This window comes from Bidens hawaiensis, unplaced genomic scaffold (assembly GCF_021521415.1).
Source record: "Bidens hawaiensis isolate Kalapana, Puna unplaced genomic scaffold, B.hawaiensis_p1.1 tig00043024_1, whole genome shotgun sequence".
NCBI classification, from domain to species: Eukaryota; Viridiplantae; Streptophyta; class Magnoliopsida; order Asterales; family Asteraceae; genus Bidens; species Bidens hawaiensis.
The window spans coordinates 33,749-48,353 of NW_027497642.1; the positions used below are offsets into that span (position 1 = coordinate 33,749).

A 14,605-nucleotide genomic window follows, 5' to 3' on the forward strand; every position below is an offset into this window, starting at 1 on the left:
TTTTCACACGTTAATAACGTTTTAAACAAATTACATCATAAAAACGAGCATTTTATTCTCTTTAATTTGAGTATGATATTGTTATACTTCTTTAACTTTAAAAAATTAACATACTACGTGATTATCGGTTAGGATCGGTAACAAGTCGAGTCAGGTGAGCTCGAGTCATGTGTCAGACCAAATTAGGGTTAGAACGAGTCGAAACAAAAATGGTTAAATTAGTTCGGTTCGTGTCGGTACGCTTTTGAGTCGAAAGGGGTCATGTCAGAACATGTTTCAGATTAGAACAATGCCTGTTCGGAAAGGGATTCAGATCAAAATAGGTTGGTTTAAAAGCTATCTATTTGAAATTACTGTATATTTTAGCTTTGTTTCTTGATTTTCGAAATCAGTTACACGCTTACTGCATTTCCATGAATTAGACGTCTACATTCGGGTTATGTATGCACTGTCATCAGGTGAATCATGTACCGACATTGATTATGCGGTTGATGTTAGGTTGTGCGCCTATTCCGCCGTACCACGCGGGCACCCAGTTAGTTTTATTAAAAGCTTCTGCTACTCTACCAAACACCTTAAAATATTTAAAAAGCTACAGCTACCAGCTTCCAGCCTTCAGCTTTCATACCCAAATAACATACCCAAAGTCACCAAATCATGTCATACAATCTCAAAGAACATTAATTGTTTACGGTTTGTGCCGGGCATCTATTAGAGTTAATGATTATGGTATTTGCTATTTGGATCGTATCAATTTTCCGCTAATTCAACATGTTATCTAAAAAGTGTGTTTATTATTTCAACCGGCAACATTCGGTGGTTTTTTTTTTCCTATATAAATGATAGAAAAGAAATAACGGATAACCGAAATAAATGGTATAACATAAGAAACGGTTACAACAAGGTCCTATGGTCTAGTGGTCAGGACATTGGACTCTGAATCCAGTAACCCGAGTTCAAGTCTCGGTAGGACCTATTTTTGTTTTTCATTTTTACTTTCAAACGGTAATCAGCAGCATTTGATCGAACACCTGGTGTGCACCCAATGAACACCACTCAAGCACACAGCAAATTCATCAATTTCACGCATCAAAATCTTAAAAACAACCCCATTCGGTGTTCCAAGACTACATTTTCACAACCCGCGAGTATCCGATTCCAAGGCTCACCCACCAAATTCAAACTTAGGGCTACGAACCATAATATATCACCAGGATGTATTGAGTTTCTACCTGGACGAAGCTGGTGGCACTTAGGGGAACACGGTGAAGTGGTTAAAACAGCCAATCCAATTACTGTTTGGTATGTTCTTCGTCGAATTTGGAGTCTGGTGGCCCATGGTCATGATAAACTGGTTATATACATTGGGTTGTCTTCTTTAACTTTCGCAGCGGTTTGTATGCTTGTTTTTCTATTGACTGTTATTAAATGAGTAATGAATGTGTTTGCAGTTAATCGTTGATTTTCATATGCAGCTTGCAGAGATATCCATGCCAAGTTTATTGGCAGCATCCGTCTTCGCAGCACAAAACGGGGAATCGCTGGTGTTGTATAGAAACTTGAAGATCTTGACGTTTCTGTGTTTTGCTTCGGGAGTATGCAGGTAAGAATGAACGTTAGGGTTTCAATGCCAGTGCATAAGCTGTCACTATTACTGCATTGTTCATTATGTACATTATGTTATATTGATGCAATTAGAGATTGATAAATGTTATGCGTTTAACACTTTGATAACCATATTAAAAATCTTTTGAGGGATTGGAGTGTTGTGTTGATTGATAATATTTGTGTACACTTTATGGTTTGACTTTGAAGTTCTACCTACCAAGTACTAACTGAGATCGGTTCTTGTGGATTACAGTGGATTACGAAGTGGTTGTTTTGGAATTGCTAACATGGTCCTGGTGAGTAAATCTTCGTTGAAGTTAGAACTATAATATACTACGTTCGTAATTTTAACCTTTGGCTTATTCCTCCCTCTTTAATTAGTTTAACGATTGACTCTCTAATGATTCCACTAGTAGTTGTTTGTGGGTTTTTGCCAACAATGATTATTCTTGATATTAATAAAGTTTTATTCCGGATGAAGTGGTACTGTGGTAGATTGCCTTTAGTTCGTTGTATGCAAATACCTTCCCACTAACTGACACTTCATATGATCTCACAGCTCAAGCGTCTAAGGAAAACTTTATACACAAATCTATTACTACAGGTGCTTTCTGTTTCTTAGCAAGCATATGCATCATGCTTCACTTTTACAATAGTCTGTTATGTATTTATACACTTTTATAAATGTATGGTTAAAAGGTGCTTATTTTTTCAGGATATATATTTCTTTGATAGAGAACCGGTTGGAAACTTAACCAGCAGGCTAGGGGCAGACTGTCAAAAGTTGTCACATATCGTTTCAAACAATTTACATTTGATAGTGCGGAACTCTCTTCAGGTTGATTCTTTTTTTAATATCCATATTCCCATTCTTTTCCACATTTATTTTAACTTGTAAGCAAAATCCCAGGGAACAGGAGCCCTGATTAATCTGCTGACGTTAAGTTGGCCTCTTGCGTTATCAGCTTGCTTTATATGCATTCTTCTGTGTATCATCTTTCTGTTTTATGGAAGGTTAGTAATATATTTAAAAATCTAAAATCTGTCACCTTACTTACTTTATGCATTCCTAAAAGGTGGTGTTATCTTTTCTGTCTGAAAGGTACCAGAAGAAAGCAGCAAAGCTTATTCAAGATTCAACTGCTCATGCCAATGAAGTAAAAACTAACCTGGTTTTTATAGTTTTCTCCAATTAGAATTTTGTGCCCTCATGTTAGCTAAGTTGACCTTTGTCCCCTCCTCAAAATTTCAGGTTTCTCAAGAAGCTCTTTCTTTGGTGAGAACGATCCGTGTTAATGGAACAGAAACAAAAGAACACAAAAGGCAATTTCACTTACTCGGATATATTTACTTACTCTTCAAAGTTCTAAAAATTGTAATGGTTTGATGTTAAATCACCTAATGTGTACTTGATGCTTCTAGATATAAGCAATGGTTGGACAAATTGGCTTTTGTAAGTGCAAGAGAAAGTGCTGCGTATGGACTATGGAATTTTAGTTTCAACACTCTCTACCGTCTGACACAGGTTTATTGAACCCTTATGAAGTGTAACTACCATTTACAATAGCATAGATGTTAAAATATGATCTAATTTCTTCTCACCTTTTTTTTAGGTTGTTGCTATTATACTGGGAGGAATGTGTGTCTTGGCTGGTGATGCCTCCGCGGAGCAACTTACAAAGTATGTATTGTACTGTGAGTGGTTGATATATGCAGCATGGAGGTTAGCAGACAATTGTTCATCATTACTTCAGTGTGTTGGAGCAAGTGAAAAGGTCTTTCAGCTAATTGATATCTTGCCTAGTCATCACTTTTCAGCAAAAGGTATGCAAACTGTTATATTATTTCATTCATGTTTCCCTTCTATTAAGACTCGATCATTTTAAATGATAAAAAGGTATATATTTGTGCCTAAGTTACCCCCCCCCCCCCCCTTCTTTCCTACATGTCAAGTTGTAAGTTTCATTGTGATTAAAATTTGAAAACCCTTGATTATTGCAGCTCTAATTGCCATTTTGAATTATGTATAGGAGTGAAGTTGCAGAAACTAAGGGCACAATTTGAGTTCATAAATGTGTCATTTCACTACCCTTCGCGAACGAAGGTACTTTCACTTTGCAAAGGCCATCTCATGATCATAGTATGTCTGTATCACAGAAATCTGACCTTGTTTACTTCACCTGTCTATCTGTTGCTATCTTAATGGACCCCACTGACCTATTTGTCCATTCCTACAGACACCCACTCTAGAACAACTCAACATATCTATACAACCAAACGAAGTGCTGGCAATTGTAAGAACTCTCATTCTCATATACATTTTCCCCTTTCAATTGATGCAGTATTAACCACATTGCTTTTTTCATTCAGGTTGGTCTAAGTGGTAGTGGAAAAAGCACGTTAGTCCATCTCTTACTTGGTCTGTATGAGCCAACACACGGGCAGGTACACAGCCATTATAATTTTGACTACATTAAGAAGAGGGGCAACTTTTTAGATATGCTTACAAGAATCAACAGTACATATTGAGTAATGCTGTTAGATTATAAATTCCTAATTATTTAGGTTATAAAGAATCATATTTAAAGAAAGAAGGGTGTTTAATAAAATTGCACTTGGTTGCAGATACTAGTTGATGGACATTCACTTAAAGATTTGGACATGAGATGGTTGAGAGAGAATATTGGATATGTTGGACAGGTTTGGAAAGTGTCTTTTTATGGTATATGTTTTCAACAAACAAAAACAGAAAGTTGTGTATTATTGATATTTGCAGGAAGCACATCTATTTAGGATGGACATAAAGTCAAACATAAGTTATGGATGTTCAAGGGAGTTGAAGCAAGAAGATGTGGAATGGGCTGCAAAACAAGCAAATGCTCATGAGTTCATTTGCTCTCTTCCTGATGCCTATGAAACCTTAGTTGATGATGAGCTTCTAAGTGGTGGTCAGAAGCAAAGAATTGCAATTGCAAGGGCCATTGTCAGGGATCCTCTTATTTTGATCCTTGATGAACCCACCAGTGCTCTGGATGCAGAAACTGAATACTATTTTCAGGTTTAAGCTTTTGATTTATTTCATTATTCATTTGCTCCCTCCGTCCCGTTTTAAATGTTATGGGACCCAAGACACAAATTAAGAAATGTTTGATCATTTTATTTTATGAGCTGTAAAATGACAATAATGTCCTTTAAGTTATTATGGCTAAAAACCATTTTTCTTCCTTGGCTAAAAAATGACATTTAATAGTAAGGGCACAATTGAAAATTGAATTTATATGTATAGAAATGACATTTAAATTGGGACAACCAAAAATGGAAAAATGGACATTTAAAATGGGACAGAGGGAGTATTTATTTGTAGGTATCCAGATACACAACCAGTAAATGTATTTTTAGACTCACTTTTACTTTGTGTAATACAGGAATTGATGTTGAGATTAAAAAATGAGATGAAGACGATCATATTCATAGCACACAGGTGTGTTATACCGTTGCTTTTGTACATAGACCTCACATGTGTGGTTCAGGGTTGTAAATGAGCCGAGCCAACTCGTGAGCTACTAGACAAGTAGATCAGCTCGTTAAAACGGCCGAACTTAGTGGAGCTTAAACGAGCTCGAATCCAAGCCTTTAAATAAGCTTGTTTAATAAACGAGCTTCATTTATCGAACTCGAGCGGGCTGCGAGCCATATTTACATAGTATAAAATTATGATAAAGTCATAAAACTAACTAAATAGTATATCTTATGTTATATACAAATCTTATAACTAAAATATATATAATAATAAACTAGGTCGAGTTTAAAAAAAATGCTTCATGAGCCAAGCTCGGCATAAGTCAGAACGAAACTAGTCGAGCTTGAACCTAGTTGGAGTCGGCCCTAGTACTGTGTTTAGGGGTTTTAATAGTGAAGCCATTTGCAGGCTATCAACAGCAAAAGGTGCAGACAGAATCGTGGTCATGGATAATGGGCGAGTCGCAGAGGTACCGTCATATCTTAATTTGAAATTTGTTTCATGATTGATGATATATTGATATTGAAACGTGTACAGATAGGTAATCACGAGACGCTTTTGCGTGAAAACGGATTGTATGCGCGATTACATCTCCTTCAAAACACTGGCCTTTAGATGAAACAAGTAAGTGTACATTACATAGGATGCCTTGTTATTTATTCATTAACAATTAAAACTAAATATACAAACATGAGGATTCGGATTCGGATTAATTAAGCTACTTTGATGCTGAGAACTAGGGGAGTAAGATTAATATTCATATTAATCTAAAGTTGGTCAAGAGGTCGAGTGGAGAAATCTTGAGGCTGAGGAACCTGTTGGTGCGGCAGAGGCAGAGATTCTTTTTCTGGGTTCTTCTTCTTAATCTTCATCTGCTCAGTGTCATCTGTCTGGTTGCTAGTATTTGAAGGGTTATCACTGGACAATCCAGACCCAGATCCGATTTGGTCTTTGGCATTAATATGAATTCCTTTGTTTTGGAATATGGTTTGTTCATCAACATGGACTTTAGCTTTGAGCTCTTGCCATGGGAGGTCTTTGGGATAAGATGAGCCATGTTTGTCTTCCATTTTTCACCTTTCTAATGTAATTAAGTCGTGGTCTCTGGTTGAATTTGGTTTTTCTTTTATGTTGAAACGTGCTACAGTTTTGGAAGATGCATGTGTGTCTGCCTTACATGAAGCCACCTCATCTTGTACTTATATACATACGGTGCAATCTTATTTCCTTTTTACAAATTAAAAAGTTTATTGATTTAGACAATCCCAACACTCGTATATTGGGACTGTTTGTGGGGTGGTGTTGGGAATTTTGATTGTTTTTTTTTTCTTTTTTGATGTATTGTATCAAACAATATATTGGTTATGACGGATTCAAGATTTTTTATGAGTGAGGGTAAAAATAGATACGGTTAAAACAAGTTGTTTAAAACGTGTCGGATTATAATGGGTCGGGTCAATATAATCCAAATTTGTTTGCTTAACGATATTATGAAACTATTCAAACTTATTTGCTTAATAATATGATGATTTTGTTGATATCTTTCAAGCAAATCGAACACATATGGATAATGAGTACAAAATTTTAAAGTTTACTCAAAACAAAAATTATTGATACACTATATTACAAGATAAGAAAATAAAAGGAAATTGTAAACAGGATATAAAAGGCAATTAGTTGTATATTCAGTTTATCTATTTTTGATTAATAAATGTTATGAAAATATAAATAGATCGTTTAAAATGCATATAAAACTAATAGGTATATTTTGTAAATCTACTAAATAAAAAGGGGTAAATAATAAACTTGTCTTTAATTACTTTATATTAATATAACCGACGTTCCTTAGCTCTCTCTCTCTCTCTCTCTCTCTCTCTCTCAACATTTCTCCATTTATTCTGATTGAAATTGCAGGTTTCTAAAATTTTTGGAATTTGTTTCACTTAAATGGGGGCTTCAAGGCTTCCTCATGGGGGGCCTATAGAAAATTACGTGGGTGGCAAAACATTTTTTCTTATTGATATGTTGTTCTTCTACCCTAATTGCTTTCACTTCAGTGGGGGTCTTTACCCCCCCCCCCCCCCCCCCTCAACTGGTAATGAATCCGTCACAATAGATGCTCCCTTTGGTATGAGCGAGCTGATTTTGGTTTTGGTATCTACCATTGAAGATTTACACCTTTAGTTCGATAGTTTATAGGAATGTAACATCATTGGTCTCTAAAATAGTTGAGCACAATCTAGTTAGATGGTTTTGTTGATATTCACTTCATGGGTTTATCCGTCAAACTTGTGGAACCCACCCTGTCAAACCCGTTAAAAAAACATAACTAACTAGTTCTTAACGGTCTGGTTCACGGGTATGCCATTAAAGCCTTCACGTTCAAGTCTAGTGGGTAATAAAAAATAAATGCCTAATCAAATTCTTTAAAGTTAGGGTTATCTTGGCTACACAAGAAAATCAATTAGTTTTTTTATAATAATAAATATTCTTCATATATTAAATAAAAAGATCCAATTACAATAGAGAGGTGGATAAGCGGGCAACAAGTTGCGCCGCCACCCCCTTTTAAATAGCAAATCCGATCCTACTGAAAACAAAGTTATAGTTATTTGACGTCGATAAGTTACTGTAGACCCGTTGAACTCTTTTAAGAAGCGTAATAGCTTCGGGGGCAAGGGACCCAAATGTATCAGCCAAAATAGTATATACAAACGTAAATGAACAAGAACAAATGTACATATTAAACCAAACATAATTGAATGTAACTGAACAAAAATACACAAACGTAAATTACAAAAGTAAATGATTGAAATAAATGAACATCTACAGCCAAAATATGCGCTCATAGTTCATTTTGTTTACAGCGGGCATAGGGGGTGTTTGGATGAGCTTTTAAAATTGTTTTTTTGACAAAATGGCAAAACACGTCCTTTATGTTTACATAATTTTTTAGTGGATGTCCTTTAACGAAACAAACGTCAGAAAACATCTTTTATGATTAAAAATCTTATCACGTTTTGTCCTTTGCCCCTAACCTAGTTAAGTTTTCTTGTTAAAATTAGCCAAGCACAAAGCATATAAGAAATAAATCCGTCTTTTACTCTTTGAGGGACTATATGTGTAGATAGATTAAACTTTGAGGGAAATATTTAAAGAAAAATTTTTAACCTCAACCTGGATACTCTCTCTCTCTCTCTCCCTCTTTACACCACTACCACCGCCATATTCACCCACCATGATTTCCGGTATTCCGGCTCCGGAAAATGACGTCATCGACGAGGAAGTGACGGATACTGAGTGGTTTTTCTTGGTCTCGATGACCCAGTCGTTTGTTAAGTAACGGGCTACCGGGTCAGGCGGCTGTTACGAACCAACCGGTGTGGGTCAACGTCGTTGGCTTCTCCTATAGCCGTCGTCGATTTGGCTCATGAACCAACCGACTGTTGCGAACCAACCCGTCGTCGATTTGGCTCACGGATCTGGTGGCTTCTTCTACGACCGCCGCTGACATCATCACGGCGTGTGGGGTGCAGTCAACCGATTCACGCACTCTGATTCATGGTTGTTTCAAAACCCTACTTCTGAAAACCCTAGATCTGTTGATAACCGTAATACCGTGTTTTTTTTAGCAGCCGTGAGTTGAATTTTACTGAGTTTAGATCTGTTGACGTGGCGGCTAATGGCAAAACTGTGAATTCGTCGTATCATAAGGCGGAATCCGTTAAGATTTTGAGATACAGTGAGAGTAAAGCTTCGTTTTCTGAAGTGGTGGTCAATCAATATGGTGGTGGGTGAATATGGTGGCGATAGGTGGTGATGGTGACGGAAAATGATGGTAGCGGCGGTGACATGTGGTGGCTGGTTGGTTGGTGATAAAAATGTTTTTTTATGGTCAAAGATGGCGGGGTGAAGATGGTTAAGATTAAATGTTTTTATAATAAATAAATAAAAATGACCAAATTACACTCATGTGCAAGGAACATGGCCAGATTTAACAAGAAAAATTAACTCCGTTACTGACAAAGGACGTAACGTGATAAGGATTTGAAACTTAAATGATGTTCTTTGTCATTAAGTTTTTCAAAGGACTAACATTGAAAAATCATACAAACATAAATGACTAGTTTTGCCATTTTGTCTTGTTTTTTTGCTGATTTGCTTTTTAGTAAGTAAAAACAATTTTTGAAAAACTCAAATTTGCAAAAGTTTTTTGAAGGAACTTTGTCAAACATATTTTGCTTTGCTTTTTAACAAAACAGACGTACAAGTTTTAAAAGCTCACCCAAACTTCCAGGTAATGAACTTACAATCGAATAATTCGTGAACGATTACTTAACGCTCTAATCATTATTCATAACATCGATAAATGATAACACATCGTTTTCTATTAGCTAATCCCTTTTTTAAGTCCACGTTGCATCCCTAACGGGCCAATTCGTCACCACAAAACTGACGACCCGTTTTTATCCACGCGTTCCCATAAACCATCACAAACCGATCCGATTCATCTGAACCCAAACCGGCCTAACTCACCCGGTCACCAATAAAACCCATTTTACGCCGTTGGATTGCCAACAATTGGGAGTCAAATTCATCTCCCAATACAATAAATACGCTTCAGATGGTACTTATTTCTGAAGCTTCATTGTTACATTTCGTGGCATATGGTACGATTCTCATTTCATTTCTGTTTGATTACGCACCGATTAGATTAACTTACTTGACCGATGGATTTTATTGTGGTTTTACATGTAATTTGAGCTGTTATACATCCAATTTGACCTAATTGTTATGTTAATTTCAATCAGATATGAGTTTGTTGTTCTGATCTACGAAGAAATTAGATAGATAGAAACAATAGAAGAAATATATTTGCTAACCCTAGGTTTTTGTTTAATTTGATGATATTATAGATATAGGTATTATGCTATGTAATGTTACTAGTTGCGCATGAAATGGATCTGACTTCATCACTTAAGTTCTGGTGTCTTTTGTTAGTTTTTTTTAGTGTAATTGGATTAACTGGTCGACCAATGTAATCATAATCATGATAGTAAGTTAGGGACGTGCGGAGTGCACGCTTGCTTTAGTTTGTTATGATGTGGGGTGAACGAACGGGGGTGACCACCAAATAACTTTTAATCTGAAAGTTTTCATACTACTCTCTGAATTATCCAAGTGAAGTTCCCAAAATCCCTAACATCTTTTATGCTAATGCTAGTTTTTACAAGAGCTATTAGAATGAGATCTTTCTGGTTTGTATGTAGATAATATCTATAAATTCTATGTAATTAAACATGAGTATGTTTTCTTTTAGGCACCTATGAAGGGCATTCTTTCTCTGCAACGGGCTGCTTTGTTGAGGTATCAAAATGCTAATTTGGGGCTAAGTACTAGATTGTTTAGCACTCAATCTGCAACAACCGGTAATACAGCACAGCCACCACCGCCTCCGCCTCCTCCTGAGAAAACTCACTTTGGTGGTTTGAAAGATGAAGACCGCATTTTCACGAACCTTTATGGTATACATGATCCGTTTCTCAAAGGTGCCATGAAACGTGGTGATTGGTACAGAACTAAAGATCTAGTGATCAAGGGTTCTGATTGGATAGTAAATGAAATGAAAGCGTCTGGTCTACGTGGGCGTGGTGGTGCTGGATTTCCATCTGGTCTTAAATGGTCGTTTATGCCTAAGGTGTCTGATGGACGTCCGTCTTACCTAGTTGTCAATGCTGATGAAAGTGAACCTGGAACGTGTAAGGATCGTGAAATTATGCGAAATGATCCACATAAGCTTCTAGAAGGTTGCTTGATTGCTGGAGTTGGTATGAGGGCAACTGCTGCTTATATTTACATTAGAGGTGAATATGTGAACGAAAGGCTTAACCTTGAAAAGGCCAGAAAGGAAGCCTATGCAGCTGGACTACTTGGAAAAAACGCGTGTGGGTCGGGTTATGATTTTGATGTGCATATCCTCTTTGGTGCTGGTGCTTATATTTGTGGTGAAGAAACTGCACTTTTGGAGAGCCTTGAAGGCAAACAAGGAAAACCTAGATTGAAACCGCCTTTCCCTGCTAATGCAGGTCTATACGGATGTCCCACAACTGTCACAAATGTAGAAACAGTTGCTGTGTCGCCTACTATTCTAAGACGTGGGCCTGAGTGGTTTTCTAGTTTTGGGAGAAAGAACAATTCTGGGACGAAATTGTTTTGCATATCTGGTCATGTGAACAAACCGTGCACGGTTGAAGAGGAGATGAGTATACCATTGAAGGAGCTGCTAGAGCGACATTGTGGCGGCGTTAGGGGTGGGTGGGACAATTTACTGGCTGTGATTCCTGGTGGTTCATCTGTACCTTTGCTTCCTAAAAACGTATGTGAGGATGTGTTGATGGATTTTGATGCACTGAAAGCTGTGCAGTCTGGATTAGGTACTGCAGCTGTTATTGTGATGGATAAGTCAACTGATGTTGTGGATGCGATTGCAAGGCTTTCTTACTTTTATAAGCATGAGAGTTGTGGTCAATGCACACCTTGCAGAGAGGGTACTGGGTGGCTTTGGATGATTATGGAAAGGATGAAAGTTGGGAACGCAAAGCTGGAGGAAATTGATATGCTTCAGGAGGTGACGAAGCAGATTGAAGGACACACTATTTGTGCATTGGGAGATGCTGCTGCTTGGCCCGTTCAAGGTCTTATTCATTTTAGGCCTGAACTTGAGAGGAGGATCAGAGAGCGGGCTGATAGAGAGTTGCTTCAGGCAGCTGCGTGATTCAGGTTTGCATTTGCATTATGGTGTTCGTTTCTTATGTTTTACACAATACACACACATACACAACACTAAATACTAGTGGATTATTATTTTGTAATGTCAATTTGTCACATAAAGCGTACCATGTGTTTACAACCTTCCCAATCTTTGTTTCAGTCAATGATTCCCATAAGTTCCAAATGATACTTGATTGAAATGAAATTAGCTGTTGTAGTAACCTAATATTGATATTCATAACAATAAAAGTACTTAAACTCAGATGCACACAGTTTATTGGTACATAAGATGCGAGTAAAGGGTGATGCATAATTTAAAGTTTGTAGAGAGATCAAAAGGCATAATTGAATTTTATGCTTTTAGGTTAGTCTGTTGCTGTTTGAATGGAAAGTCATTCATCTCCCATAGGATAATTACTGTTGTATAACACATTTTTTTAATGACATAAGCGGTACTAGGATATACAGAAAAAAAAATAACAACAATTTGTTGTCTCCAACAAGGCAACAATCTCATCAACAAACTAACGAAGAGCTCAAGCTAACAAATTACATCACTGATTACTAGGATTCTTGGAATTTTTTTCCAATGTACTTGTACAATTATAGGATTCCGATTTTTTTTTGGTTTAGAATGGGCGCAATATTGTAGATATCATACAAAGTTCATTACAATAAACGACTAAAGTAACAAAAGATTATATAACAGCTAGAGGTGGCAAAATGGGAGAATCGTGGGTCGGATTAACCTGATTAAAACAGGTAATATCTTGGTATGGGTCGAAATGGTCGGGTTGGATTGACCTGGAAAACTTTCTTGAGTAGATTTTTTTGATAAATTCTAATAATTAGTCTAAGTATGATTAAATAAGTTTCATTATTTATTTCAATAATAATTTAATTTCTTGAGTAAGAGTTGGTAGGTTTTATGTATTAAAAATACATTTTAGGTGACTTTTGATTGGTATTATTTTAAGCAATATCTTTGTAACTTCACTATTTTGATCCTCTAGAGACAAAACATAAATTGACCAGTCCATAAACAAATAGATTGAAGTTGTCAGATCACTTAGTAATAAGACGCTAGCTCTGAAAGGATGTAAATCATACAAAAAGTCAAATTATCAGTTGATATATCTTTTCGTCAAGTATTGAAGTCGGGCACACATATCATTACTAGTTTCATACGGAGCAGTTTAACCCGTGCTCTGCTTCGTAGACAAGGCTCGTTCCGTACTTTACTTACGAGCTCTTGTAGTACTCGCCCCTATCTCTTCTCTAAAGGGGCTCCAACTGATCGCTGCGCCTGTTTTGTAAATATGCAGTGACGAATAATTCAGCCAAAAAGTAATATGAATTAGACCTAACACGATTCCAAGTAGAAAAACATAAAGCATTCCGTTTTATTTGAAAGGGGAAAAAGGAAATATTGGTTCCAAACCTAAATAAACATCCAAATCGCTTATGAATCTCAAGGACCAATAATTGGCAATTGACGCGGGAAGGAACTATTGTGGACTGAAAACGTGTTAATTTTGTTTGAGACCCATATGACACATTATCAATAAGATATGATCCAATATGACCCGTTATTACATTAATGCCCTGATACTGCATCCTAAGAATAGCAACTGGGATTTTAGTTTTTTGTATGATTTTTTTTCTTTTTGCTGACTTTATAATTTTTTTGCAGGCAGGGCCCTGCAATCTGTGGAATAAATATGCAGAAGTAGTCCTGAAGCGAATTGATGAACCTTTTACGAGCATTGTTAAATTTTAAGATTTGTATTGAAGTAAGATGTGACTGAATGGGGCAACTTTTGTTGATTCTGTGTGTTTAAGGATACGAGGACATCCTATGTTTATTATTTAACATACACTTCACTTAGACATGTTAATAAGCTGCATGCAATGTTGTAATGGTACAATCTCAACCTTTCGAAACCTCAAATTTCTTTGTTGTCACAAGCAAGTAAAAATAGCATAGATAATAGTATTTAAGAATGCTTTATCTTGTATAAGAGCATAGCTGTTTGTATAAATTAAATAGCAGCAATTTTCTCATAATGACTCAATGGGGATTTGAGTAAGAATATGATATCCTTTATTAAGTGACCAGATCGTACACGATGGGTTTTCTTATGTTTTAAAACTCTACAAAAAGGACTCATAAATGGGAGTTATTGTCGGTTCGGTTCAAATTGGTTGTATTTGGTTGGACTAACCAGGTCACGTTATAAACCAACACCTAGATGGAAAGAACAGGCAATGGTTTAGCCAGCTGGACCGGATTTTACGGACTCCTATTGATGGCACACATCAAACTTCACAGATAACGACACATCAAACGTGACACATAACAAGACATGCGATGAACTTAAACATTATCTTTCAATGTATCTACATTAAAACGTATCTACCTTTACATAATTATCTGTTGCAATAAATAAACTGGCTGATGTGATGTTACCTTAAAAGATTTCACATGCCAACTGACAAAGAATCATTCAGATTGATGCCACTGACGAGTATTGGGCAGCGGTTCTGATTGCAGAAGCCGACAAATGTGTCAGATCAGTATGTGGATACAAGAGCGGCACGTATAGTGTGTTAGTAAAGCACTATCATTCCACGTACAAAGAAATCCTGGCTCTCAAAAGAGGAATCGAGAAGTTCCAATTCCATCATATCGATCACAACTTTTTT

At 36.6% G+C, this 14,605-nt stretch overlaps 1 protein-coding gene, 1 non-coding gene and 1 pseudogene across 3 annotated transcripts; all 3 read left to right on the top strand.

Annotated features, from left to right (window-relative positions):
- The first annotated feature begins 903 nt into the window (after window positions 1–903).
- Window positions 904–975, top strand: TRNAQ-CUG (transfer RNA glutamine (anticodon CUG)). The gene has a single exon. It is a non-coding gene; the product is annotated as a tRNA-Gln (tRNA).
- Window positions 976–1,260: 285 nt separating this feature from the next.
- LOC143594049 (ABC transporter B family member 26, chloroplastic-like) lies at window positions 1,261–6,005 on the top strand. Its single transcript, XM_077073465.1, has 19 exons — window positions 1,261–1,393; window positions 1,476–1,603; window positions 1,862–1,904; window positions 2,168–2,212; window positions 2,324–2,446; window positions 2,519–2,622; window positions 2,711–2,765; window positions 2,861–2,931; window positions 3,031–3,133; window positions 3,222–3,432; window positions 3,639–3,712; window positions 3,846–3,902; window positions 3,979–4,053; window positions 4,234–4,308; window positions 4,385–4,666; window positions 5,034–5,089; window positions 5,537–5,597; window positions 5,666–5,752; window positions 5,902–6,005. Exons 2-18 carry the CDS (start codon window positions 1,491–1,493, stop codon window positions 5,741–5,743), a joined length of 1,626 nt encoding a protein of 541 aa, XP_076929580.1. The 5' UTR covers window positions 1,261–1,393; window positions 1,476–1,490; the 3' UTR covers window positions 5,744–5,752; window positions 5,902–6,005.
- Window positions 6,006–10,423: 4,418 nt separating this feature from the next.
- Window positions 10,424–13,718, top strand: LOC143594055 (NADH dehydrogenase [ubiquinone] flavoprotein 1, mitochondrial pseudogene; annotated as a pseudogene). The gene is made up of 2 exons (XR_013146250.1): window positions 10,424–11,908; window positions 13,593–13,718. The product of XR_013146250.1 is annotated as an NADH dehydrogenase [ubiquinone] flavoprotein 1, mitochondrial pseudogene (transcript).
- The last annotated feature ends 887 nt before the right edge of the window (window positions 13,719–14,605 follow it).